This window comes from Eurytemora carolleeae, unplaced genomic scaffold (genome assembly GCF_000591075.1).
Source record: "Eurytemora carolleeae unplaced genomic scaffold, Eaff_2.0 scaffold1190, whole genome shotgun sequence".
NCBI classification, from domain to species: domain Eukaryota; kingdom Metazoa; phylum Arthropoda; class Copepoda; order Calanoida; family Temoridae; genus Eurytemora; species Eurytemora carolleeae.
Window position 1 is genome coordinate 60,873 of NW_019397076.1, and position 22,592 is coordinate 83,464.

Sequence of the window (22,592 nt, forward strand, 5' to 3'; positions counted from 1 at the left end):
TGTACTGTCTCTGGGCGGTAATGTAAACACAAGACGGATGTCGAAGCCTGACATGATATCATAGAATCTATCTTTAACATAAAAAAATCAATGAAATATTCTGGTCACAGGAAACTTTTATGTGAATTATCAAAATTATCAAAATTTAATGCTTTTAACCTCCTCGGATACTAAACGAACACTAGTCTTGTTTACAAATTCCGCCCAGAGAGAACTGGTTTCAATATTTACCAGAGTATACGCGACAGCAATTAACTTTCCTTGCATTACAACCTTGGTTCTGATTATAAATAGTCCAATGATCAAGAGACACAGCAATTGTTCATAATAAACAGACACATTTCACTGAATAAGTGATTCAATAACATAAAACACACTTGATTATTATTTTCTTAATGTTGTCTGTCTATTCCACAGTTTTTTGGTTGTCACTGTATATATATATATATATTTCTAAAACATTTTAATTGAAGTCCTAAATTAAGTTGATGGGGGAGGGGTGGTGTTTAGACCCCCCCTCCCATGTTCGAATGTAGCATGTAAATTGTGTGTATAAGTTTACTCTGGAAATTTGAGAGAATTCTCCGGAGAAAAGAAGAAGATAAGAGAACCATCTCCGCTTGGATTCTCCGCATTCAGTCTTGGACCCGGAGAAGAGACGAATCCATCCTCTAGTTTTAAATCTCAGACCCATAGAAGGGATGAATCCATCCGCTTGTATTTAATCTTAGTCCCGGTGAAGAAACGAGTCCTTCCTCTTTTATTCAATTTCAGAATTGAAGAACATTTTTTTTTCATCCTTTAGCATTCCAGAAAGATCCAAACTGGTAGAAAAAGTGGCGTCAATATTCAATTTTATATGTCAACTACACCTTGCAGCCTTTGATTTTATATCATAAACTCACTAATACATTTTTAAAGCCCTAGACAACATAGTTTTAGTAGAAGATAATATTTCCATTCACTAATAGCGCTGATTGAAGGATTCATTTCTCTAATTGGATAATGAGATAGAAAGATAGATGTTACCGTCATAATATTTCTATTGGTTCAGAATAGACAACAAACACATGATTGAACCCTGATTGGATCAGGCACTAATCGACTCGGCATACTAGAGTGTAGACAACTAAAATCTATAAAGTACTTTTTTTAAAGTAATTGGCAAGATTCTATAAATTTTCGAGTCCTATTTTGAAACTGTTGGATCAGTCGTATCCATTCTTTAGTTTTCAACCTTACACCCGGAAAAGACACCTATCGTCTAACATTCAGCGAGATTCAGAAAGCATGGTGGATTAACAACGTTTTTAGCCAAATTTCATAATTAAATGATAAAAAAGAAAACTTTTCTACAAAATATTCATTTTCTTCAATTTGTTTTCCCTCTTAGATTGCAGGAATATGTGAAATACTTCAAAGATAAACTACGATTGAAAATTTTCAATTTTCAAAAAGAACATGATGAATATCTTTTGCAATCTTGAGGAGACAAGGCTCTGAAGGATATAAGTGATTATATCAAGGGGAAAAAGACAACTTTTGATTATAATGCTTTGATCCCTAACAAGCGTTTTTCAAATTACAAGTAAACAACGAAAGTAAGTGTTTTTTTGACAACTTTTCTTAGCTTTTAAAGATTGGTAGAAATCAAAATTAAACTAAAAAGTCGTCTTCATTGTATTGACACATACTACGACGACGACGACTGTACATAAATGGAAAATCACTTCCAAAACGTCAACAGACCTGGTGCTCGTTAAACAACACGATACTATTGAATTGGTCTTATACATGGGTAAAATGTTTGACAATTATACAAAACATTATTTAAATAAATTGAATAAAAAACAATCTTCCTAAACTATGAACCATTCGAAAATAGAGAAAATTCGTGTCAGCTTCTCTGACATTTCTGTCTTTATAGAAAAGTTTTAAAATGGAGGAAGTTTGAGTTTTCATCCTCTCCTCAAACAACGTGTACACGTCTCTTTAACGACGTTGAGATCTCTTTAAGATCTCGTTAAGAATCGGTGAGTTAAAACTATAAATGAACTGCAGGGTGTCCAAATAAACATGGAAAAATAAAAGTATGGCTTGGAGGTTGTCAGAGGACAAAGTGTTTATTAAAAAAGGGTTCCACGGTTTTTTGGAATACCCGGTAAATTCATTGTTTAGTTCCCATGTTTATTAGAAAACACTCGGTATATTCATTGCTCAGTTCCCATGTTTATTAGAAAACACTCGGTATATTCATTGCTCAGTTCCCATGTTTATTGGAACACTCGGTATATTCATTGTTTAGTTCCCATGTTTATTGGAACATTCGGTAGATTTATTGATTTCTAACTTTCTTTGTTGTAAATATTATCTCATCATTTTATCCATAGATTAATAAAAAAGATAGTACACTATATGTCGTCTTTTCAAGAATGACAAGACAGAGAGAGAGCATGTTATAAGCGACATGCCCGTAATTGTTAACGAAAAACCCCTAAATCTGGAAAAGACGACATCTAGTGTTCTATCTGTGTTGTTATTAATCTATGATTTTATCCTTTACAAACTCAACAGCTAGGTTGTCAACTTCTTCACGTTTTCATGTTCAAAGGTAGTTCGCGGTTGAGGCAACATAATTGGATTAGGTTAGTTCTATCAATGGAAACCATTTGAATTTTGGGGATTTTCGAAGGTTTTATTGGCATGATAGAAATGCGAACTTTAGTTTTCAAGAAGTGATTAGCAAAATTCACGATATTTGCCTCAATTAACTGTCATTATGGACTGAGTGCTGCGACAACCGGCCAATGAGACAATTTCTATTCACAAATGAATTGTTTTTATTTTAGAACTGATTGCGCTGCTGAGAAGAAATTAAACCCCGGGATGTTTCTTATTTCGGGATTGGTCACTCTCAGGGAAATAAATGAAGACGATATTTATATAAGCTGAATACTGGACAAAACCCATACATCAAGGAAACTACCCCCCCCCCCCCATTTTTTGGTGGATGGTGGGGACCGGGGAACAAAATATAAAATAAATATAGTTTTACTCCAAATAAACATTGAAAATTAAATAATATTATTTCTTAAAACTTTACCCCCTTGGAAATAGGGAATATTTCAAATCATACATTTTTATCAAATAGTGTTGACATTTCTAAAAATCTATAAACATTTTCAAAAATCTCAGAAATTATGTTTGAACTTTTGAAGAGGAAGATCTTATCATTTTGACAGTTTTAATTTCAAAGTTAGAACGGGAGAAACAAAAATAACAGCTTAACCTCAAAAAGTTAAATTACACTTTTTGTTAAATAAATGTCCGTTAATTTCCTTTAAAAATGCTGTCAGTCAAAAAAGTTAGAATTCACACGCTTTGTCAACCTTTAACGGGTGAACTATGAAGAAAGTTTTAAAAGAATAAAAACTTTCTTAATTAACGGAATGTTCTGGAATTAGAAGGATGTACAACTCCACTAGACAGAAGGAGAAAGTCATGTATGCGAAATTACCGGTATGAACTTGTGACCTCGTATGCAGCTTATCTAGTTTTAGCTTTAAGCTTAAATATGAGAAAAACGAATTTATTGGTTTTACATTCAAAATTCAAATCATTTTGTTTGTTCTGAGCAGCTCCAGAGAAGCAAGAGTTATGATTTTAATCTTTGAGCTGAAAGTGCAGTATTGTAGAGAAAACGTTAGGGTTCATTTGATACTAATATGAGACATCTTTACGGTGAACAGTCATAACCAGAAAACTCCGAAATAGGAAGACGACTTTATAGCAATACTTAAGTGTAATTGATGTTGTTCATTCATTCATATATTTATTCAACTACAAAGCATGAGATATTACAAATAAACAATCACAATTTACTATGCAGTTTGGACCCGCCTAACCAGGGTTGGTTGTTTTGAGTGGTTGGCCCGAAGTTAATAATAAGTTAATGAATATAATTGGTTACACATATCAAGATATGTTTTTGGATAGGTACGGAGTTGATTGGAAGGAAGGAGATTGTCAGGTGATCTGTGGCAGGGTGAGCTCAGAGGGATTATTATGTAGAGATAAATTAAATACAGGGTGTATTTAATGTTGTTATAAAGCTAATAATTTTACCAGACACATGACACATTAAATCAAAAATCAAGTGAAATGGGTCTATTTACGCTGAATAATTTCTGTTTCCCGTGCTCATTGGACTTTCTGAAGTCGTCTTCCTATTCCAGAGTTTTCTGGTTATCACTCAACAATTTTAAAGAAGAGTGTAAGGTCGTTTGTAATATTTCACCAGTTGTTTCAGTCAGCAGAAGACACGTTTTTACAATAATTTAATAACCCAGACAAAAAATGAAGAAAAAATATTAGACTAATTTATTGTTTAGGAACTAAATATCAAAAGAAATTTTCGAAAAAGTCATAAGCAGTAGAACTGTAGAATCGATTATTTAATTATCACCATTACCTTTGTTGTTTTTATAATTCTATTCGCAGATTTCTTCAAAATAAAGAAAGCCTCCAACAAGCGACACTAGCTGAAAGAATTTGCATAAACCTTCGAGATTTCAAAATGAATTTTGATAACTTATTTTCAATATATCAGTTCATTATTTTTCTCAACATGTTTGTATGATATGCAAAATGTTTTGTCCAAGTTATTTAAGAATTGTAAAAGATCCATGTACAAAANAGTGGATACAAAACCTCTATTAAATGGAGTAGATACAAAACTTCTATTAAATGGAGTGGATACAAAACGCCCAAAAACAAAACGTCAAATAATAAAACATCCAAACATAACACCCAAAAACAAAACACCCAAGATTTCAAAATGTCCAAAGTTACAAAATATCCAAAGCAACAAAAAGGCCAAATAACATAATGTCCACAGTTACAAAATGTCCCATATTACAAAATGCTCAAAGTTACTAAATGTAAAAAGTTCAGCTGTTACATTAGTTAGTTAGTTAGCTGCAACGTAAGATAAAATAACAAAAGATAATATTACATATGGTATAAGTAACATAAGATAAAGTACAAAATATATACGTTACAAAAGATATAAGTTACAAAAGATATAAGTTACAAAAGTTATAAGTTACACAATTATAGAATGGCAAATGTTACAAGATATATAAAATATTTTTTAACTGCGACTAGGACATGATAAGGGGGCCGAGCGCTGCAGCTAGTGGTTCAAATGATACGTAAAATAATACGTCTTTAATGACGACCTTACCAGGGGCGTAGTCCGGAATTTGTCCATGGGGGCCTTACATTTTCTTCTTTCCAGGGGGGGGGGGGCTCAGCACCCCTTGGGATCAGTTTGATAAATCGAAATAAAACATACTTTTACGAAAGTCTTGACAGCGCTAATCTTCATTGCCTGAAATCTATATACATAGCAGAAACGTTTAATTCGACGCGATTAAGTGCTTAATCTGTCAAAAAATCGAAAATCGAAAATATCTACTGTATATATAAAAGGATTAAAAAATAGAAAATATCTACTAAAAGGATTAAAATATAGAAAATATCTACTATAAATAAAAGGATTAAAATATCGAAAATATCTTCTATATATAAAAGGATAATATCGAAAATATCTACTATAGATAAAAGGATTAAAATATCGAAAATATCTACTATATATATAAAAGTATTAAAAATAGAAAATATCTACTAAAAGGATTAAAATATAGAAAATATCTACTATAAATAAAAGGATTAAAATATCGAAAATATCTTCTATATATAAAAGGATAATATCGAAAATATCTACTATAGATAAAAGGATTAAAATATCGAAAATATCTTCTATATATAAAAGGATTAAAATATCGAAAATATCTACTATATATAAAAGGATTAAAATATCGAAAATATCTACTATATATAAAAGGATTAAAATATCGAAAATATCTACTATATATAAAAGGATTAAAATATCGAAAATATCTACTATATATAAAAGGATTAAAATATCGAAAATATCTACTATATATAAAAGGATTAAAATATCGAAAATATCTACTATATATAAAAAAGGATTAAAAATAGAAAATATCTACTAAAAGGATTAAAATATAGAAAATATCTACTATATATAAAAGGATTAAAATATAGAAAATATCTACTATATATAAAAGGATTAAAATATAGAAAACATCTACTATATATAAAAGGATTAACAATTTCCATTTATTATATCATTGCAATGCATTAAATTAACCTTTAAATTTATTAAAACAATTTCACACTTTAAAATTAGACTTTGATGATAAAATAATAAAAACATATGAAATGAAATTAAGATTCATCCCAAAGCTTTCATCAAAATTCTTTTTGATGTTTTTGATGTTATTCTGCATTATCATAGAAAGGAGTTTTCACGAAAATAATAGAATTTGATATAATTAATCGACCGTGAATAGTCTATTTGATGTTTCGTCTTTCCAACATGTCTCCCCTCCCCCCATCTACCTTTCTTTCAGACCAAATTATCTGTCATACTTCATAGATGTATAAAGAATCTAATAATTCAAAATACCATAGATTATGATTCCTCATGGACTCCTTTTTACATTCATGGACGTGAAAAAAAATATTTTTTTATTTCATTTGTTTCTTTAAAGTTTGCTGGTAGCTGTGAACCAGGTAAGAATGTTCTTTTTCAATTTTGTTTTGGTGAACGAACTTCTTAAAATATCCATTTACTTTAAGAGTGCTATCAACGATTCACATACTTTTTTGGGGTTGTTTTACTATAGAAATTCACGATTTGCTTTCTGGAAAAATTACGTTCAAGTAAAGATTTAAAGGGCACAAAATTCTCTGAACGGAAATTAATGAAAGATAGGTTACGTTTGAATTTCCTTTAAGTAAAAATTAAAGTAAGATCAAATAAAACAATCAGTGTAAAAAATCTCGACTTAAAAAACGATAAGAGAATAAGGTAAAATAGAAGATTGAGAATAGAGAAGTATTTTAAGATACTTAAGAACTCATGATTTTTAATTTGGTTTGGTTTGGCCGACATTTGGAGAAATACTATTTTATCAAAAAAATATCTGAAAACTTATAGTTTAGTTTCCTCTAGTTCAGATCAGAGGGTATATTTTTGGCACATCAAACTCAAGGAAAGTTATTTCAGAGGTGTACACATTTTTTGTACTGCAGTGTACTGTCTTTGGGCGGTAAAGCAAACACAAGACGGATGTCGAAGCCTGACATAGAATCCATTTTCACAAAAAAAAATCTATGAAATATTCTGGTCATAGGAAACTTTTATGTGAATTATCAAAATTCAATGCTTTTATTTCCTCCTCGGATCTAGAGGAACACTGATGCACCTATTCTTGTTTACAAATTCCGCCCAGAGAGAACTGGTTTCAATATGTACGCAGAGTATACATAACCGCAATTAACTTTCCTTGCATTAGTACCTTAATCAAACTTGTGTCATACAAGAAACTACGGAGAATAATAAAAACTAGAAAGACGACATTAACATTATAATGCTTTCTGTAATCTAATGCTCACTTGTTAACCAAAAATATTGTTTTTTATTTAGATTAGTTGCAGTCCCGCTCCTTCTACCATTTCTAATGGACAAAGGTAGTACATGACTGAATTAACTATGAAGTCTTTAGACGGGTCTTTACTCTTTAGAGTATACTTCAGAGGGGACTTTAGGTGTCTTTGAGTACACTTGAGGCTGAGAGGGGTCTTAGAGAACACTTTAGAGGGGTCTTTAGAGTACACCATAGAGAGTGCAATTGATAGGGTCTTTAGATTATACTTTAAAGGGTTTTTTACTCTTAAAAGTGTAAAATATACAAATTACATCAATACATAATTTAGGGGGTGGGGGGGGGGGCAGTGTTTGAATAAAATATTAGACAGATTGGTAAAAGAAAGATTAAATTGAAAATCCTAACCGGCTTAAAAAAATTCTACAAAATACTAGAATCGGTTTTGGAATAAAACCTTTAATTTTTCCCGCGACCCCTCTCTTGAAAATCTAATTATCTGCCTGGTGTAGGGAGCTGGTGGAGCAACTGGGAAACCAGAAACCTGATATACTCAGCCTGGAAACCCAGGAAACCTAAACATTAATCAAACCTTTGCTGCAAACTCAAATTTCTAATTCCTATGTTTTTCCTACCTATATTGAGTAAACCTTTGATATTTCAATCTTAGACTATTTCATCTAACAGAATTTGTTGTTTGAAATATCAAAGGTCTAATCACATTGGCCTGCAACGATAAAAGGATAAGAAAATCAGAGTTTGTGGCAAAAACTCAGTTTTTTTGTTCAAAAACAGTTAGATTGTAATTTTATTACCTCTCATTGGCTAATAGATGAATTATTTAGTATTGCCTTTGATCGGGTAGACCATGATTTTCCAAAGGAATTTATTTTCTCTGTAGGACTTCTTGTATGTATAATGGCGCGTATGTGAGCAATTCGTCTTTGGAAAATGTTTGGTCTATTTCCTCCTTCATATATAAGTTACTAGCTAAACATCCCGGCGTTGCCCGCGAAAAAAAAATTGAAAAAAAATTTTGAAAGAATTTTTTTTTTTGAAAAACAGATTTTCGAATTTTTTTAGTCTATAACACCCCCCGGCCACCCATGAGTGTCCACAAAAAAAAATTCAGCCCAATCGGTCTAGGCGTTTGGCCGGTTATATGCAACTTATATATATATACGAATGTCTTGCTTTATTATTTAGATAGTACAAGAGATAACCTTTTCTTAGCTAACTAGTGAACCGAGCAAACGAGCAAAATTGGTGAAATTATGGGAGACAAAATGTAGATATATTTAGCTACATGTCGATAGATTTTTAGTGGAAAAAAGGAAATTATAAATCTATTAAAGCTAAACAAAAATTCAATGGGTTTAGATATATTGGACCCAAGAGAGCTCAAAATAGTTTTGATATTCTCTAAAGAACTAAAAACTAGAACGAAATAAGGAGATATTGGTTTCAATTCAACATTAAAATTACCTAACCCTTTGCACACGATGTCGTAGACCTTTGATATTTCAAACTATAAATTCTGTTAGATCAAATATTTACAGTTTGTAATTTAAAATTTACACCATTGGGTTGCAAAGATATAGTGAAATAAATAGAGTGATACCGTTCAGATCCTTTAAGAAAAAAATAGTTTAAAGTAAAAGTAAAAATCTTTTTGTAATTCTTTCGCAAGCCCTGAATGTAAACTTTAAATCAAACTGTTTTATAAAAGATGCGAAAAGATTTGAAATAATCAAATAGAATTAGATGAAAAAGATAAAACTTTGAGAATATTAAAAGCATAGCATAGATTAATTAACAATAATAGATAGAACACTAGATGTCGTCTTTTCAAGATTTAGGGGTTTTTCATTCACAGTAACCCTGAGGCAGAAGCCCAAAGGAATTACGCGCATGCTCCAGAGAGAGAGCCTACATCTACGCCGCATGCGCTTAACTCCTTTGGGCTTTTGCCTCAGAGTTGTTGTTAATTAAAACCCCTAAATCTTGGAAAGACGACATTTAGTGTCCTATCTGTTATTGTTACGCCCTCGGGTTTCATACGTACCTCTGACCCTTTAGTAAAAGTAAATTCAACCTAAAGTCTTACCGCGTCATCCTTGTTGCACCGCCTAGTCCTATTGAGTGCCTGCTTTATTTACCCAATGTCCAGGCGATACAGTACAAACTGGGACCGGAAAGGTTGAACCGGCTCGGAAATTCAAATCTACTACGGCTGCCCTTTTAAATTGGTTGTAATTTCTCTGAGAGTAAATGATACATTCTTTTTAGAGCTAACATTTTATCTCCGTAAATCGTATTTTGCAGATTTTTCAATTTTCTTGATTTCAATAGTATTTTACGCCCAACATTCTTTTCTTTAATTATGCATAAACAACGAGGTTATAGTGTATAGAGTGATGATATACGCTAATCATTTACTATTTTTTTAGGCCATAAACTATACCGAGAGCGTACTGCATATTTGTTTATTATAAGTTGATTCTTGCCTAACCTTTAGTACAGGGTGTCCCACGAAACATGACATTTAATAAATAGTTTTTTTAGTCAAACAAATGTTTTGCTTGATTATATTTATAGTATAGTACAGCTAACTGAGCACACAGGTAGAGAACTATCATCTCCCCTGTGCATAAACCTTTCCAGAACCGGGGTCTCCTGAGCCGACCATAAAAATTCAGCCGTTTTGACGTTTATTGGATACAAACAAACGGACAGAGAAACAAAGTAGTATTAATGATTCCTTAATGTTTATGGTTAACAGGAGGAGTTATCTGGTCTAGGGGGTGGGTTCAGGTAATCATTAAATAATATAAATAATTTACATGTTATTGAATTCAACCAAAAAGAATTCAAAAGATCGTATTGAAAAATAAAATAGTGAATTAAAAAATTCTAATTTAAATAAATTTAAAAAACATCTAAATTCAGTCCAAAAGAGCAAATCAAAAAATAAGATTTTAATTTTTAAACTCCAATTTTAGGGAGAAAAGATTTCGGAATGTGGCTGAGGCGTTTAAAATGAAATGGTTCATGTTCAGACATCTGCTGGTGAGTTGAAACAAAAACCTTTAAGAAGTCAAAAACAAATTATTAATGACACCGAAAGAGAGAAAAATTAAAGTCGTCTTCATCGCGTCTTTTTTACAGAATCGACTCTAGAGTATAATGTTTCATTTCAAGTGTACATTTTCTAAATACAAAGGAATTGAGTCTTTGTGCACAAACTCTGATTTTCGGATTCCCTTGTCTATGCAACCAATGTCGTAGACCTTAGATATTTCAAACTATGAATTCTGTTTGGTCAAATAATCTAAGTGCTAAATATCAAAGGTTTACACTATTTAAGGTTACAAAGATAAAGGGATTAGAAAATTTGAGTTTGTGGCAAAGACTCAATTCCCTTCTGTCTGGTGACATAATTAAAGTCTAAATAGTCATTAATTTCAAGAAAATTAAAAGATTGAAAATTGCATTCCAAAATTTCTGTTAAAGACACAAAGTTAGAGATATTAAAAGTTTACACCCATGATGTTGTAAAGATATACGTCAGAGTTTGAGATAATTATTTAGTTCATTGTATTTACACCCGTCAAAAGTAAATTGCTTTGTAAGAATCTCCAGTCCAGTTAGGTAACCACCAAAAAAGTTCTCGGAAAAAAAGTTTCCTGTAAAAAAGTCCTAAAATTTTGCACTAAAAAGTCCTGTGGAAAAAAGTCCTTTCATTAAAAAGTCTCTGGAAATAAAGTCCTACAAATTCGAGACTTTATTTTTTAGGACTTTTTTCTGGTTCCTGTTCCTGATTTTATACCAAAAAGTCCTCGGAAAAAAGTGAAAATGCATTAAAACACCCATAGCTATATATGTTCAATATGCAGATACATGGAAAAAGTTCTTTTTTGGAAAACAATTTTTAAAAAAAATATATAAAATATATTTGTTACATATATAATTATGTATCCCAAGGGTAGTTAGTTTTTCCTTTTACATTTTATTTAAAAATATGAAACTAGCCTTGTAAATGATGTACATAGTACACTTGTACGCGGAATCACATACACTTAAGGACTTTTTTCGAAGACTTAAATTACTGATTTCAAATTTCCCGAGACTTGGGACTTTTTTCTAGGTTTTTATTTTCCTCGGATTTATTTTCGTCCGGACTTTTCTTCCTGTGATTTTTTCCCCCTGAAACTTAATTGACAGCCCCCATACTATTTTAGTAAAAAAAGTTCCAGAAATCTAAAATACTGGACTTTATTTCCAGTGACATTTTTACCAAGGACTTCAGAAAATTCGGACTTTTTTCCAGAGTTTTTATCTCGAGGATTTTTTCCTGAAACTTTATTTCCCGGGACTTTCTTACATAAATTCGATTTAAAAAGGTGGATTAACTTCCTCGCAGGATGATTTATTTTTCCACACTAAACTAAGCTAGTGGGTTAGGTAAAACAGGCCTATGATAGGCCGGCTACCTTAAAAAATCTGGCCACGCCACTGGACCGACATTGGATAGAGTCGGGCCGCGGTACTTGCCGCGTGTCACTAAGGCCAGTACAAGGGGTCCGGTCTGTCCGGTTCGAATTCAAATTGACCCTAGTCCACTATGATGCAGTACACGATATAGTGTATGAAGTACGTTGCATAACTTTCCTAATAAACGAAGAAAAATACAGATAGTACAGCGTTCTATACTGACCCTGCTGAGCCCAAAACTTAAGACAGGATATCGTCATGAAAACCAGTTTTAAAACCCGGGTTTCACGAATCGGATTTTGAAGTTCTGTGGATATCAATGTTTTTGTTATGAATTGTTATTTTATTTAGTTTCTTCATATTCTCCATTGTTTTCAAATATCTTAAATCAAAATCTACAAAATGTTTTGACTCAAAAAAGGAAACTCAAGAGTTTCGTTCAACGATACTCTTTTAAATTTCAAGTTCTGACTTAGATCTAAATTTTTCCCTCCTTCAATAGGAATACTATGCTATGCAACGTACTTTATGAAGTAATCGTGAACTGCTTAGGGAACTTTCTTGTGGTCCTGCGAGGTCGTTAAACCGCCTTTTTAAATCAAAGATCCTTACAAAGAATTTTACTTTTAACGGGTGGATATACAGTGTTTCATACTTAGATTTACAAAAACGACTAGTTTTACAATTAATGAAATAAAAAAAAATAATAAAAAAAACTTTAGGTTTTAAATAAAATAAAAACACAATTTAAAAAAGGATAACAACCTCGTCACTTTATTCATTGGAAGTTTTAAATAATATTCTAAGAATTTATTAATTCCATGGAGACAAAAATATTGATGTAAATATATTTATTTTTAATTTCATTTTCTGGAACTTTTTAAAAGATGAATAGACCGAATATATATATATATATATATATATATATTCGGTCTATATACATATATATCTACGTATATTGGGATTTCCAGGGTCTCTCCTTTGTGATTTGCAAATTAAAGTTAAACAACATCATTTCTTTTAATGGAAAAATATAAAACTGGGAAAATAAAAATCTTAAAAGGAAAACATACGTACTTTTAAGTGGAGCTTCATCTCTAGAGAGTGGCATGTCGGATTTTCAGTGGTATCCTTCATAGATTTTTCTGATTAAAAGGACTGTAAAGGAAAAATGAAAGGGGTGTAGGATGAAACCTGAGAATCCGAGGCCTTAAACGATACCATATAAGACATCTATCTGATGTTCATGTCACGAGAAATTGATATAAAAACTGTGTCAAAATTATACGAAAATTCATATATATACAATTTTGTATAAAAATAAGGTTTAAACAGATTATATTAAGCAAATATGCAACCAATATAATATAATCGTTTTTAGATTGGTTGCTGAATATGATCTGTTTAAACCTACTACTTCTATACAAAATTGTATATAGATGAATTTTCGTATAATTTTGACACAGTTTTTATATCAATTTCTCTTATAGGTATAGTTTAACGCCTGAGATTCTCAGGTTTCATCCTATACCCCCTTTCATTTTTCCTTTACAGTCCCTTTAAGTATGAATCAGATATTAACGTTTTTCTCTTTGAATAATTATTTTTTAAAATTGTGGTTTCTCTACAAAAGTGACCTTGCTAACCAATCGAGGAATTCTTATGAATTTATCACTTTTCAAATATCGTCTATATTATATTGGTAATCCTATTTACCAATATAATATAGACGATATTATATTGGTAAGCATATTTACCAATATAATATAGACGATATTATGTTGGTAAGCCTATTTACCAATATAATAAAGACGATATTATATTGGTAAGCCTATTTACCAATATAATATAGACGATATTATGTTGGTAAGCCTATTTACCAATATAATAAAGACGATATTGGTAAGCCTATTTACCAATATAATAAAGACGATATTATATTGGTAAGCCTATTTACCAATATAATATAGACGATATTATATTGGTAAGTCTATTTACCAATATAATAAAGACGATATTATAGTACAGCTTTGCTTTCTATCCAGCTTGCATGTAAACAACTGGAAGCTGTGAGTTTGACGGGCAAATAATCTTTGCTGTAAAAATAATATTTCCTGATGACACAAAAGTACACCTGCAGTACACACGTTATCAAAGTGTGTACTGCATATTTTATTCAGTTGTGTCATGTCAATAAATATGCCAAAAAATTTAAACTTATAAATAAACCTATATTTCTTCATATTTATTACACATTTAAAGTTTTCCCATTTTATGTCATAAAACAAAACAAAAAACATTTCCCTTCTTAATTCACAGCTTCCCTTTGTTTACATGCAAGGTGGAAAGTAAGCAAAGCTTCACTAAAATGTCGTCTTTATTATATCGGTATAAAGGCTTACCACTATAAAAAAGCACAAAATCTTGCACATTATTGAACATATATTCATTTCGGTAACCACCAAAAAAGTTCTCTGAAAAAAAGTTTTCGGAAATAAAATTCTAAATGTTGGCGCTAAAAAGTCCCAGGAATCTAAAACGCAGGACTTTATTGATCCAGTGACATTTTGTCCTAGGACTTCAGCAAATTGTGACTATTTTATTTTTTATTTCAAGGTTTTTTCCAGAAATTTTTTTTTCGGTGACTATCTTACATCGGTTTCCTGATTGTTATTGTGAATATAGAGTGTGTCACATGAAATTGCAACGGCAGCTCTATAAAATCATTGTTAGACCAACCAATAAATAAGCTTTTTTTCTAAAATAAGGTTTAAAAGTTTAAAAGTTTAAAAGTTTAAAAACTGTTGGTGCAGAATTGAATTGGTAAATAGATCTATATCTCTCTCTCTTGACAAAGCTTTGCACTTTCAAATTCAGGAGAAGAAATAAATCTTATTCTAAACAAATTGTAATTCATATATTTTTATTTTTAGGATGGAGTCAGAAAAAGAAAAGGTATTTTTCTTTCATTATGACGTTTGTTCTTTAAAAATTTTTTTGAAATTAAAAAATATTTGTAGACTCAGACGTCAGAATTTATGAATTTTGTTGTGTGATTCTCGAGATTAAGCATGTTGGTGGATATACCCTGTAGGGATAACTTCAATTGATCAAGCAATTATCGTCAATTTTATAAGTGCCCACATTGGATATCGAGATCATGAGTTTAAGATTAACAATACTTCACACAAAAATTCCGACCTCAGAGCTAATGTTTTAGGGTGCATACTTTTCTTAAAGATATTTGTAAATGTACGTACATTGTAAGTAAATATTTTTGGTAATAATCTTCGCATTTGGTGCTGACATTTCTACAAGCCTTTCATTGGAAAAAAATTTCCTAGATTTTTTGTTTTGAACAGATTTCCAAAATTAAAGGTCATTATTATAATCACAAAATCTTGACCTTGAGAATCATATTAAGCAAACCTCTTCTATTTATATATAAGTATACTTTGCTTGTCTGTCTGTTTGCTAGTATGTGTGTGTCCAATCAAGGTTGTATAAAAAGGTTGGTTACTCTCGATGCGCTGCAATGTACGGAAAATGTCGTCTCCTAAGATGGTAGATATTTTCCTCATATGTCGTCACTAATTATAGAGGCGAGAGTGACGTCATATGAGGTTTTTATCTATCTATCTTAGGATATGACATTTTGCGTACATTGGAGCGCATCGAGAGTAACCAACCTTATTATACAACCTTGGTCCAATAAACCTAAAAAGCTGAAAATTGAGCTATATTTTTGAGGCAATTCACATGACCCCAGGGAAGGCATGGATGGTCAAAGTTAGATAACTTTGTCAGGAAAGAAAGTCAACATTTATAATTTATCAAACTGCGCTACTGTAAATAGAAATATCCGCTAAAATTTAACAAAATGTGTGCCCTAGAAGCCTTTTCTTTGTATTAATGTTTTATTTATCTTTGAATGTATGTCACTCTTACTTTAAAGGGGGTGTCTGGCTAGACATTGTAGTTGAGCTGAGAATGCAGTATTTTTAGGACATTTCTTAGGATTATTTGAGAACGTTTTACGGTGCATATTTGTTTAGCAAGAGCACAAATACAATCTTTGATATCCTCATAGATTGTCCAATTTGAAGGGATGATATTAAAATTATTCAATGACGACCGCGAAATTTTTTACAGTAAACTTATTAGATATATTAGATAAAAACAGATTGAAAAAATTAAAATGAACTCTTATCATTGGAATAAAAAACCTTATTCAGTTATTGGTTTCTGTAATGTCTCATTTTTCACAAACATTTTCCGTAGATTTCGTAGAATTTTTATTAAAAAGACGACATTTGAAGAAATCTGCGAAAACATTTGAAAACAATAAAAAATTCAATATAATGATAAAGAAGGTATAATTGATTCTAACACTGATTTATGCACAAATTTCTAATAAGAAATATGTTCCTAAACATCAAATTAGGTTACTGTGAAGTTTTTGTTACATTTGTCGTCGTCGTTATTGAATAATAAAAAAAAAATCTCAAGATAATCCAAAATGAACAATTTGTTAGCATTTTTAAGATTGAATTTGCGTTCTTGCTAAACAAATATGCGCCGCAAAAACGTCGCATAAGTCTCAAATGAATTCTAAAAAATTTCTCTACAGTACTGCATTCTCAGCTCAACTACCATGTCTAGCCAGACACTCCCTTTAAAACTAGCTTCCTATCTAAATTGCTTGGTTAGGCTGAATTCCCTATTTGGCTAAAGTGTTTAACTCTTTGTTCCCAAGAGACACAGAGAGCCAAGGGAACAGAAAAAAATCATTAAATAAAATAAATTTCAAGTTTCTCCAGCTTCAAAGGATATTATAAAAAAGACCCAAGGGCCCAAGAGAAGAAGTACAAATCTTTAAAGGCCAATTTTTCCCCATGGTTTTACTTCATACAGTGATAACCAGAAAACTGTAGCATAGGAAGACGTCATTAAATCAATATTGAAGTGCGTTTAATGTTGTTGCAAAGTAAATAGCTTTACTTTAAAGTTGCAAGTAATTAAATTACGTATTAAGTGAAATACACTGTTTACACGACACCAACTGCTCTGCCTCATGTTTATTGAACTATTTAAAGTCATAACTTAAGTCTGAAAGTCGACTTCCTATTTCAGAGTGTTTTTTGGATAGCACTGTAAACATTACGATATTTAGTGTCATATCTGTTAACTTAATTAATCTATGTTTACCCCTTTCTCAAAATTACTTCAAAGCAGAAGACGACATTTAATTATCTTCCAGATTAAAGATTTCAAATATTATTGAGAAAGTGAACACCAACAGAAAGACAAATCTCTAGTGATAGCGCAGTCTTCATAAAGTTTTCGAAAAGTTTTTAATCTAGATTCTATCATTTTTTATGTAATGTGGGAGATTATGTTGCCTGAGCTGAAAATTTTAGAATGGTGGATATTGAGATCAATGCTTGATCCTCTCTTTTTGGCTAATCTCAAGACTAATTTAGTCTTCAGATTAATTTCTAGAGATTAGAGATGCGCTCTTTAACTTATAAAAAAACCGTTTTTTAATTTTCCCGCATTTGTATTGTCATTTCAATTGGACTAATGATCGATTGAACGAACGTAATTAAGTTTTTGATTAATGTTCATCAAGACTAACGTTCAAAAGAACTATTGTTTTCAAATGTGATAAAACATGTTTTTTAATAAGTTCATATTAACATGATTAAATTTATATTTATTTGAATGCTCTAAAAGCCGGCTTGTGAACAGCTGACTTTAGTTCAATCTGATATTAGTCCAATCGATATAGCACCATTTCTGTATTTGTAATCAAACGTATCTTTAATACATGTAGTAGAAAATGTGATATCCAACAAGAGCGGATTAAAAAGAAATTAAAAGTTTCAGCCTGTATTACCCTGGGTCTTGTGTTTCCTAAAAAAAGTTCAGCTAATTCGGTTCAGCCGTTTTGACAGCGCCATAGATAACATATAAATATGAGCAAAGAGTTTTATCAATAGATTATAGAAAGATAAAAGAACTTTTTAGATAAAAAATTATATTTAAATACAATTAAAGAATTTAAATTTTAAATTAACAAATAACAGAACTTTTAAGATAAAAACTAAAGTTTAAATACAGTAAAAAGAACTACAGTTAAACCCTAAATGAGCAATACATCGAAAAAATTTTGCAAATGTCGTCTTGACAATTTTTCATACTATTTTACATAAATCTCAGTATTTGCGAAAATAAATAAATAGCCATGAATATGCGGGAACAGTTTTAAAGAGTTCCTTATAATCATTTAATTAAAAAACTAAATATCTGCAACATTCCATTATTAGAAAGTAAAGAATACGACATTTTATGAATTCTTTCAAAGTATGGTCTATCTAGGATTTAACCATATCACATGCTTAATCGATAAACAATTAAATAATGATGATTTTTTTCAGCTTTATGAGGTAAATTACGATTGAATAAGTGCTTTAAATGGTCTCAAGATTAGGAACATCTTAAAGGGTTAAGATTTACTTTATTGTGTTCCTAATCCCAAAATTTGGAAGATCATGATTATTTTAAATTGGTTGAACAATTCCTTTGATAAATTTTATAAACTTAAAACTCCCTGTGTGCATTCCATTTTTTCTCCGAAAAATGAAATCATTATTTACTGGATGACTATAGATCATTTTTGAGAATGGTTAAGCATAATTATGCTTTTTATCGAGAAATGTTTACAAAAAATTCAAATTTTCAGATTTATTTTCCATGAAAATTGAAGAATAAGGTTCCTGAAATGTCAAGTCCTAATCAAATTCTTTTTATAAGTTTAATTTTAGAATTTGAATGTGAAAATCTTCTTTTTGATTTATTTAAAATTATTAATCGTTGTGATATTATTTATTTAACTCTGAGCAAAATTCAAAACGGTCACAGAACTGTAAAAGATGTTCTTTACTTAATTATATTATTATTTCTATCATTATTATTTTTATTTTCGGAGATCACGTTAAAATAAAGTAAATTATACGTAATATAAAAATCCTAAATGTCTTCAATCATAACTTAAAGAGATATTGAGAAGAACAAAAAACTTTTGAATTTCTAATATGTAACCAGAGCTCAGAACTTTTGAATGGTGGATATCGAGATTATTGCTTGTAAATATCGGGATTAATGCTTGATCCACTTTTTTTCTTAATCTCTAGATTAAATAATGCTTGTTCTCCTCTTGTTGTTAATCTCCAGATTAAATAACCGATCGAGATTAAGGATATCCCATTTTAAAGTTTTCAGAGCTGAAAACTTTAGAATGGTGGATATCGAGATTATTGCTTGATCCTCTCTTTTACTTAATATCAAGACTAACCTAATCTTGTACTTTTATCCTAAAAAGTGTATAAAATTCAACCAATCAGAGTCGCGTATATAAAGCCGATAAATTTGAAATTTTGCGCGCCATTTAAGATTAATATACAGAAATGAGAGGGACTCTTTTTTTTAAAAAAACCGGTTTCTGATTTTTCTCTACTAAATCCAAGAAAGAACGGTTTAAGAAGAAAATCAAAAGTGTGTCCATAGGATACTCAGATTGAGTAATCGGGATTAAGGATATCTCATTCTAAAGTTTTCAGAGCTGAAAACTTTAGAATGGAATGTCCTTCATCCCGATCAGTTAATTAATCTGAGCTGAAAACTTTAGAATATGATATCCTTAATCCCGATCTGTTAATTAATCTGGAGATTAAATTCATGAGGACAATAAACAATATTTAATCTGAGCTGGAAACTTTAGAATGGTGGATATCAGGATTAATGCTTGATCCACTCTTTTTCTTAATCTCCAGATTAAATATTACTTGTTGTCCTCATGAATTTAATCTCCAGATTAATTAACAGATCGGGATTAAGGATATCGCATTCTAAAGTTTTCAGCTTTGGAGATTAATAAAAAGAGTGGATCAAGCATTAATCCCGATATCCACCATTCTAAAGTTTCCAGCTCTGGATATTAATAACAAGAGGAGAACAAGCATTATTTAATCTCGAGATTAAGAAAAAGAGCGGATCAAACATTAATCCCGATATCCAACATACAAAAGTTCCCAGCTCTGCTCGGATAAATTTTCTTCTCTCATTCTTCATAAATCTGACCTTCTCCTTCTGTCCAGTTCGCAGTCAGATAAAACATAACTACAATATTCTTAATTAAAGAGAAGAAGGAGACGACAATAGTCGGTGTATTAGCGTTGTATTATTTAATTTATTTGTTTATTTAGGTGGGATGCGATCCTCTAATCCGTTTAGTTTTTATTTAGGCGGGATGCGATCCTCTAATCCGTTTAGTTTTTATTTAGGTGGGATGCGATCCTCTAATCCGTTTAGTTTTTATTTAGGTGGGATGCGACCATCTAATCCGTTTAGTTTTTATTTAGGTGGGATGCGATCCTCTAATCCGTTTAGTTTTGCTTCGAAAGCAAACCTGGCATATCGTATTATCTAAATTAACAGGTACAGTTTGTGTACATAAACACTGTGTACAAGTTGTGTACATAAACACTGTGTACAAGTTGTGTACATAGACCCATTTGTAAATTTTTGTACGTAGACACATTTCAAAGGTTGTCTGCATATAAACTTTTGTACATAGACACTTTGAACAATCTGTGTAAAAGGATTCAATGTACAAATTGTGTACATGAACAATTTGTACAGTTTTTGTTCTTAGACAATTTGTACAGTTTGTGTTTATAACAATTTTGCACTTTGTGTACAGGTTGTCCCCAAAAAAAGTTTGAAGTAGGGGTATTGGCAGTTAAGGGATTAATTTTTGTTCAATTTGCACAATCAAGGTGTCACTCTGTTATTTCAAGGTGTAATTTTTTGATTTCTCGGCCTTAATTTCTTTAGTACGATATGTATCTAACAATATATGAGATAATTCACTATATAATTTTTTTAAGTCCTGTCAATTGTCAATTGTCATATTTGCAGCAAAGTACTTCTCGCATTCTGCTATCAAATAAATTCTAACAAAATATACCTTTCCTTACTCGATACTAGAAACATAATTTTAAAATTTCTAAACATTCCTGTTAGGTATTGAGTTCCGGAACCAGTGTCTCTCAGTTGTGAACTATACTAGGAGTAAATCCAGGATGTACCCGCAGTTTCAGAAAGTTGAATATTCTAAAGAAAATTCGAATTAAAAAAATATTTCTAATAAAGGAGAGCAGAAAAAAGGAGTCTTTAAATTTTTATCCTTAAAATCGTATTATACTAAACAAAATGTAAAAAGATTAGAAATTAAAAAGTTTCCGTTTTCCAACCTTTTCTTGAGACGCATTCTTCTTCCTTCAAGTACTTTTCACGTATGGAACTGATGTACCCCTCAGAATACTGACAATATTGCTATCTTAACTATATTTTTACATCCATTCCAATCTTGTATCCTAAATAATTTGTATCCTATCCAATATCTTGTAACCTATAAACTTTGTATTCTATCCAATCTTGTATTCAGAAACATTTTATCCTATAATTTTCTGAATCCTGAAGTTTTTTATTTAAAACATTGTGTATGTAAATTTATGTAAATATTATATTATCTAATAAATATATTACTTTTTCCCCCAGTTGTTTTTTAATGAGACATTTAGATAAAAGACAACACAATTATAGGAACCAATTAAACAAATAATCTTTTTCACCTTTTTTAGAATTTGATTTGATGAAATCAACTCAAATATACCTATTTGATGAAATCAACTCAAATATACCTATTTGATGAAATCAACTCAAATATACCTATTTGATGAAATCAACTCAAATATACCTATTTGATGAAATCAACTCAAATATACCTATTTGATGAAATCAACTCAAATATACCTATTTGTCTCAGCCATATATAGATGCAAGGGTTGGCCATAAGAGAATTTATGACTGTACACCATATGTCTAATTTATCTAGGCTTTACACAAAACAAATTTATTCCGGAATACACTATGAACTCGGTTTTCGGTGGTTAAAAACCAACTAAAAACTGGATGAGCGGTCTGTTTAATTTAATTAGGCTTATGTCGAAAAAAAAATACTATTTATTTTTACACAAATTCGCGTGCATAAACGATCCAGACTTCTAAATCTAATAATGATATTATCTATTTTAAAAAATTTACTAAATGAAAAGTACTAATACGAATGCTGAGCTTTTTGCTTAAGTTTTCGATTTTTTCACTATGGTTAATACTAGTTCAATTTTATGTTTCGTTTCAAGTCCAGTTTCGGTTCCAGTCCAATTTCGGTTCAAGTCCAGTTTCGGTGCAATTCCAGTTTCGGTTCAAGTCCAGTTTCGGTTCAAGTCCAGTTTCGGTTTAAGTCCAGTTTTGGTTGCATTTCTTAAAAACAACGTAGGCGAACAACCATTATGCAATTACAATTGTACAGCCATCGAAAAGGAGTTAATTGTATATCACGGAATTTGGTTTATTCTGAGTACAAAATTCTCTTACGGCCTTACCTTACCTTGATTGCACATACATCAACATATTTACAGACACCATTTTGAC

General features: G+C 30.8%; 1 protein-coding gene across 1 annotated transcript; it reads left to right on the forward strand.

The window, feature by feature from the left end:
• The first annotated feature begins 2,635 nt into the window (after positions 1–2,635).
• On the forward strand, positions 2,636–20,523 carry LOC111711640 (uncharacterized). Its single transcript, XM_023486032.1, has 9 exons — positions 2,636–2,645; positions 2,850–2,918; positions 6,642–6,663; positions 7,580–7,623; positions 8,051–8,108; positions 10,321–10,352; positions 10,541–10,607; positions 14,966–14,987; positions 20,339–20,523. Exons 2-9 carry the CDS (start codon positions 2,887–2,889, stop codon positions 20,521–20,523), a joined length of 462 nt encoding a protein of 153 aa, XP_023341800.1. The 5' UTR covers positions 2,636–2,645; positions 2,850–2,886.
• The last annotated feature ends 2,069 nt before the right edge of the window (positions 20,524–22,592 follow it).